The 6,937-nt window shown below is 34.7% G+C and overlaps 1 protein-coding gene across 1 annotated transcript; it reads right to left on the bottom strand.

Moving 5' to 3' along the window:
• Nucleotides 1-1,200: 1,200 nt before the first annotated feature.
• LOC114393627 (protein root UVB sensitive 6-like) lies at nt 1,201-5,327 on the bottom strand. Its single transcript, XM_028354990.1, has 10 exons — nt 4,766-5,327; nt 4,375-4,671; nt 4,154-4,273; nt 3,545-3,646; nt 3,379-3,451; nt 3,136-3,216; nt 2,977-3,041; nt 2,769-2,870; nt 2,486-2,668; nt 1,201-1,811 (listed from the first exon to the last, which is right to left on the bottom strand). Exons 1-10 carry the CDS (start codon nt 5,162-5,164, stop codon nt 1,740-1,742), a joined length of 1,494 nt encoding a protein of 497 aa, XP_028210791.1. The 5' UTR covers nt 5,165-5,327; the 3' UTR covers nt 1,201-1,739.
• Between the last annotated feature and the right edge of the window lie 1,610 nt (nt 5,328-6,937).

Genomic DNA, 6,937 nt, shown 5'->3' with positions numbered 1-6,937 from the left:
TCATTTTAATCTTAAAATTACAAAAATTAGAATGATTGGTATTTTATAATTTTATAAACTAAATGATATTTTTATAATTCTAATAATTAAGTCATTCAATATACATTGTGTTAAGAATTAATTTGATATATTACTTTATAGTAAATGAATAAAATCTCTTACTAAATCAAATCAGAGTAAAATGAGATACTTTTATTAAATTAATTTGGATAAGTTTTTTTTTATTGCCTTAATTTATGAAAACTCAAGTAAAACGATTTGCTAAAAGGAATAAAGTCAAACATGTAAGCAATTTTCTGCATCATACCACTGTACATATTAGATTTTGATATTTCATAGTATTTGCTAATAAGGTAATGTGGGCAAAAACACATTAACATTAGCCATTTGATTTTTCCACATTCTCGCTCCCTGTTCACTAAAAATATATCAAAAGTTGAGACCCAGCACAACAAAAACAATAAACACATTAAAACAGAGACTGCGAGTCATTGTAATATCTTTTATATTTTTTCTTTACCATAAAATCCTTCATATTTTATTATATAATATATGTATATATGTACTTCTGAAAAAGTTTGGGGGACCATGGCTCCCCCAGTCCCTTCTAAGATCTGTCTCTCTCTTAGTCCTCTAGTTGATTAGGTGATTTTTTTTTTTACTAATTTAAAATTTGATTAGATGATAAATAAAATCTGATTAAAAATTATTTTCAGTAAAATTCAAATTCAGATAATATTTAAATGATTTAATCTTACTTCAACACATTAACCATTTATGTCCACTTACTTAATTTTTATTTGTATTTTATTAATACTTAACAATTAATTATTAAATTAGACCTACCAAAAGAAAACAAAAAAAAAATAGATGATGGAGAAATGATGAGAAAGTAAAGACATTGGGAAACTCAAAGAGTTTGACTTAGAGAGAATCCAAATCCACTAATTTTGTTTATCAATTGGTGAACTAATATTCAATGCTTTTTTATATGCAAGAATTATAGACACATATCATGAAATTTACTCTAACTCATATTTTATTCAATCAATTGAACTAGAATTTCTTGATAGACCAATATTTATCGTGCAAATATACTCTCCCACTACTCCCTGTTATTATATATTTGAACCTAATTTCCCCCGATTTAAATTATTGAATTTATTTAGCATTAACATCCCTAATGGTTGATACAATGCATGGGTAAAAACAGTATGATTCTTTATGTTTCCTGCTTCGAGGAAAAAAAATTTACAAGAAAAATACTTTGGACCAAGCGTGATCCAAACATATAGCACAAATAAAACTACAAGAATGCAAAATGGAAATTGCACTGATACATGTGCAACAAGTTCTTGAACTCGGGTGCAAAATTGAAATTGAAAAACTTATACTAGAGAGTAATACCCACTGCAAAAAGAATAAAGAACAAAACTAAGAAATAGAACAGAGTCACACGTTAGTATTTTTCGACCGAGAAAAAAGAAGAGCATTGATATTTTAAGTTGTCATACGCGGTCATGCTAACAACTGCTATAATTATATCAATCATGTTAAAGGCCATTCATGCACCGCATCGGCTTTTGTGAGGATCAAGGATGATACTACGATTCCACGAGCATTGTATGCTCTCATTGCACCTTTTGGTAATTTTAAGCTTCAGTTGCCCGACTCATTCACATCCAGAGCAGTCCCAAGAACTTTGACAGTCAAAACCCAGCTGCCGAAAGCTGAGAATATCATCTATTATTATCAACTGGATGAAGCCGTGCTCGACCAGGATTTAGATGTGATTCTGACATCGTCCAACCCTGCACACAAATATATTATATCAACTTGGCATCTGCAATGGCTTACAACACACACACATATATATATGTACTTAAAAAATGCTCAACAAATCTCAGACCATGAAAATAAGCCATCAAATTTCAATTATTTACAGTGAGATTTGCAACTGTACATCCTTAATTCCCCATACAGGGAACCAAATATCAAAGTACCAAACACCCCTCACAAAAACGGAGTGTGTTTCAAGAAGCAATAATGCTATTATAACTACTCCCTGATGAAAATGGGAATAAACCAGAATCTACACTTTCACCTTCCAGCTCTCAAAATATAAAATAAAAAATATTTACCCTACCCTGGGAATTACCTAAAACAATTGAATGCTCAAGGTATGGTCACCCATAGCAGGGCATCATGCAACAAGGCAAGTGCTCTGAAGCCTGAGCACAATTTTGGATAGACAAAAACATGAGTTTAAATTAACCCCTCTTCCTACCCCGTCTCCTAGAAGGGGGGGAAATCCTTTGATAAGGATTGCATTGGACAAACATAAGGCATTCCACATGTCCAAAAATTCAATACCACAATAGCAACAATTACATGTGAAAGACAACATATTCAAAGCCAGACCTAAAAACACTGCAGTAAACAAGATAGGATGCAGAACCAACCAAAAATTATTTTGCTTCATTACCTGCTCCTTGGCATTATTCTTGAAAAACCCATAAGAATCTGCCACGGTCTTGCAAGTACCAGCCATACAAGCCTCGATATCAGCAACTGTGTGTGTCATGTTTGAGAGATCCTCCCTTTGCTTCAAAGATGAGGCATTACTTTCATTCCATGATTTTATCAAATTGAATAATAGCACATGAGCCTGCAAAACGAGGTTTTTTAACTTTTAAGTATTTTTCAAATTAAGAATTTCCCAATCTGTTCTGACAATTTTGTAAGATAGCCATATATCTCAATCTCACGTGGAATGCTGCTTTCAGAATGTCATCTGACTTCGCCTGATCCTTGAGCACAGCATAAACCTTGTGTTTTGAGGGGTTATATGTCACAATATATCTCTCCCTCTGTTACAGAACACAACTTACATAAGAATGTATCATATAATGACATCAACCAGGAGATAATTTAAGAAAGAGCTGAAAAATCTCAAGCTCTCAAGAAAGGCCTTACATCAAACAAGGGCTCTATGGCAAAATATGCACTAGGGTCTTGGAATGCTTCCTTGATTCTTGATCCTAAAAAGACAATTAAAAAGAAAATTTTAGTTTTAATTTTTCAGACAAAATGGTTGCGGTGGACAGGTAAAAATCTTTCAGTCCATTGATATACCAAGGACAACAGGCCTATCTTTCCATGGAAAACTGAATATGTTCTCATTCATATTGCCCTCCTGCAAAGTGGGAACTTGTCCTGAAATGGGTTTAGTTAAAATGTGAATGAGGCATACAGTGGAATAGCATCTAGTGCTTATATAAATGAAATTGACTATACAAGAGAGAACAGCCTGATCAATAAGAGTAGCATGGATGGACTATTTGATGATTTTAAACAGATACAGCAGTGTTATGATACCTGTCCTGAGAAAAGACTCTACTGCAACACTGAATCTTCCGCAGTTAAGCGTGTGCAAAACCACAGATTTTACCTATTAATGCATTAAACATTAGATACATAATCACCAGATTGGAAGTGCATGTACAGCTAGATAAGCACCGTCATTTCTTATACATAAACAAACCTCTCTATAAGAGCTAAGGATATATCCACATGAAAGGAGGGAAAATGTGGTGACAAGCGACGGATTCCTTTTGGCAATCAATATGCTCAAGCCAGTTCCTAACTGCACAATGGAAAAGAGATTCGGAGAGGTATTAGGTAAACAGTTTTTCAAAAACATCCATCAACCCTGAATTTTTCAATTCAAAGAGGTAAACAGTCTCTAATACGACTCCTAACAGCCGGTCTTCTTGCCCACATATTGTCCTTGTCTTAAGATAAATATAAAACCAAAGACCTGCAATCCATCATTCTTCTACCGTTCTACCATCAATTAACCTAAGTAAACATAATTTTGGCCTATGAAACCCTGACTCGATTGCTGTATGTATCCATTAGCCAAAATCAATCAGATAAGCTTTTGGACCAATACTTTTGTATGCTTTTCTTTTATGCATTAAATATTAAATCACAGCAATGACTTCAGAAGTCATGATCTTCAAAGCATATATATAATGGTCATGCAATACAAGCATGTAGTTGATTGATTGGACGAGAAAGAAAGGTGCAAACAATGTTCCAACAAAATAATGGCAGCATTATAGCAACTGTAGGAAGTTAAAAAACATACCAGGTCTGCAATATTGCCAACACATTCTCCTTTAGCAGTGACATCCCCTATATTTTCTCCTTTAGCAAAGGCTTTATAAATTGGTGTGCGAGTTGATGTTGATGTTACAGCAGCAACATTCTGAGAGCAGAAATGAAAAAAAAATTAAAAAAAAAGCTTGCACTGCAGAGTTCATTAGCAGTTGGTGAGTCGGCAGAAAGAAGTCAACAAACAAACCTAACCTTGAGTACATTAGCAGCACAAGCCAATGGAAGAAAGAGATGCGGCACTGCAGCAGTTGCGAGTTCAACTCCAGCACCCAACTCCATTAGAAGATCACCAGCAAAGCGCAGCTGTTTGAGGTCATAATCAAATTTCTTTCCTTGGCGAGCAAAAAGCATCTTCCCGACACGACCAGCGCCATCCTTGAGAATCCAGTTGATGGCGACAGCCCCAGGAGCAGCTCTGTTTCTAGAGACGCCAACAGAACTCAAGAGGGTTTGAGTTGTGAAAACGCCCATTGCTCCACCGAAAAAGTGCTACAATTACAAATGATGATGATGATGATGATGATGGAGTTAAGAGCTGAATGTGTAAAAGTAGTACAAGATAAACAACATACATATTACATACCTTAAGAGCCCTCCATGTCATGTAGGGGACATAGGAAGGAATAACACTATCAGGAAAACCTTCGGGGACAACATAGGATGTAACGAAAGCGAGGACTTCATGGAGAGGGTGGTCGCGAGGGTTGTGGAAGTTGAGCCTGACAGGGCGGAATGAATTCTTCTTGAATCCGCCACGGGCATCGCTCTCGGCCACGTACTTCCAACGACGCCCATCCAATTCTTCGCAGCAGATGATTCCGACAATGGGCGACGGCGGCGGCGGGGCTTCGAGGAGAGGGGTGGAAGCCAAATTGGCACTGATACGCATCGTTTCACGGACCAGAATCTCCTTATTAGCTATGGTAGTTGTAGTGGAATTGGCAGATTGCTTCATGTTCATCTTCATCGGATTCGGAGCCATGACGGAGATGAGATCGATAGATCCAATTTCACAACGGAGGAGGAGTATTACTAATTTAATTTATAGAGAGAGAAAGCATATCATAGATTTCATCGAAAATAGATGCGACGTCGCTTTGTTCTTTACTTCAATGCTCTCACCACATCAGATGCAATCACACTATCAAATATATATTTTTTTATTATCTTTCATTTATATCAACTATCTTAAAAACATACACACGATGATTTGTCATTTTAATTAGGATATAACTATTAAACTCATTCAATTAGCAGCAGGTTTATTATTTATTTTTAATTAAAGAAATACAAAAAAACAAGTTATTAGTTATTAGTGGGAAATAATAAAACAAAAGGTAGAAAGAGAGATTTATGGACGGCGGAGATTGAGATGAGGAGAGTGAGTAAGCGGATAAGTTAAGTGGAAGCAGTTGAGAAATGAGAACCACATTCGCTTACTTGTTAGTAGTTGGCACCTGTCCCACCGGCTATTTAAGGCCGCACTCTCCGCCCATCTCATTTTCTAACTTTGAAAAAATATATAACAGACCAATTATATTCATTGTTTTGAAATATTAACCACAAATACCTCACAGTAAACTTATGCTTTTTTTTTTAAAGTGTGTTGTACACCCAATCAAAATAACTCTGAATTGAGTTTTAATCTAATGGCTAACGCTAGGGTGAGAGACACAATTATTATAAGAAATTATTTTGATACTCTTGGATTTATTAGGGTGTGTTTGATTTGCATTTTTATTTTCTGTTTTCATTCTCTGAAAACTGTTTTTATTTTCAAAAAATTAAAATTCTAAAAATATGTTTGGTTTGACTTCTTGTTTTCTGTTTTCATGAAATAAAAATACTGAAAATTTATGATATATTGATTTCTTTGTCTTTTTGTATTTTTAAATTTGCTTAAAATTACGTTACCACAATTTCATTTTACCTGAAATGAGATTTTTGTTCTCACCGAAAACACTGAAAACGAAAATGTATTATTTTCATTGATTGTTTTCTGTTTTCATTTTCACTAAAAATGTTTTGAGAAATCCAACCAAACATATTCTGTTTTAAGTTAAAATGAAAACAGAAAACAACCAAACCAAACACCCCCTTATTTTCTAAATCAAATCAAATTGTATGCTCTTTTTTTTTTCATTTTCCTTCCTATCTTTTTCTATTTTGATTTTTTTCAATTTCTTCATCACCTATCGCAAGACACATTCCTAATTTCAAGAACAACAATCAGATTGCAAGATCAAGATGTTTAGAACATTTTAGATAGAAACTTTATTTCAGTTAAAAAAATGAATAATAAATTATATTGAAAAAAGAGAAACCGTGGAAATCAAATTCCACTCTAATCTTTGTAAGGGAATCGATAATGATTATTATTTTTTTTGCTATTTAAGTTATTGTGAAGACGTGCAGATTTTGTTGAGGTGTAAGAGGCATGCAAACTCATAGCGCGTGGCATGATGATTCATAGGTTAGACGGTAACGCCAAGGCAAAAGATTGAAACCTCAAGGGAGTTGGGGGAGAAAACAAGTGCGGTGTCACCTTTGGAAAGCATGGGGATTGAGGTGAGGTAGTGGCTAGTGTTTTGTAACAGTGGATTAGTTCGTAATAGAAAGTAGTTTGTGACATTGATGAAGACGGTACAGAGATCCAGCTATGACGACTTATAACGACAAAAGGTGGTGTACGTAACGGCAGAAACAATGTTGTTTGATGGTGGTAGAATGAGGACTTACTTAGCATGGGGAATAA

This window comes from Glycine soja, chromosome 17, assembly GCF_004193775.1.
Source record: "Glycine soja cultivar W05 chromosome 17, ASM419377v2, whole genome shotgun sequence".
Classification (NCBI taxonomy): Eukaryota; Viridiplantae; Streptophyta; class Magnoliopsida; order Fabales; family Fabaceae; genus Glycine; species Glycine soja.
Note: the sequence above shows the minus strand (reverse complement) of the source record. Positions and strands in the feature narration are given on the sequence as shown.

Bases quoted from the DNA above. Each gene is read 5' to 3' on its own strand.
- LOC114393627 (XM_028354990.1), bottom strand. From the start codon at position 5,164: ATGGCTCCGAATCCGATGAAGATGAACATGAAGCAATCTGCCAATTCC. The intron at 4,672-4,765 runs GTATGTAATATG...TTGTAATTGTAG, and splicing joins TGACATGGAGGGCTCTTAAG to CACTTTTTCGGTGGAGCAAT. The intron at 3,042-3,135 runs GTATATCAATGG...TTGTCTTTTTAG, and splicing joins AGATAGGCCTGTTGTCCTTG to GATCAAGAATCAAGGAAGCA.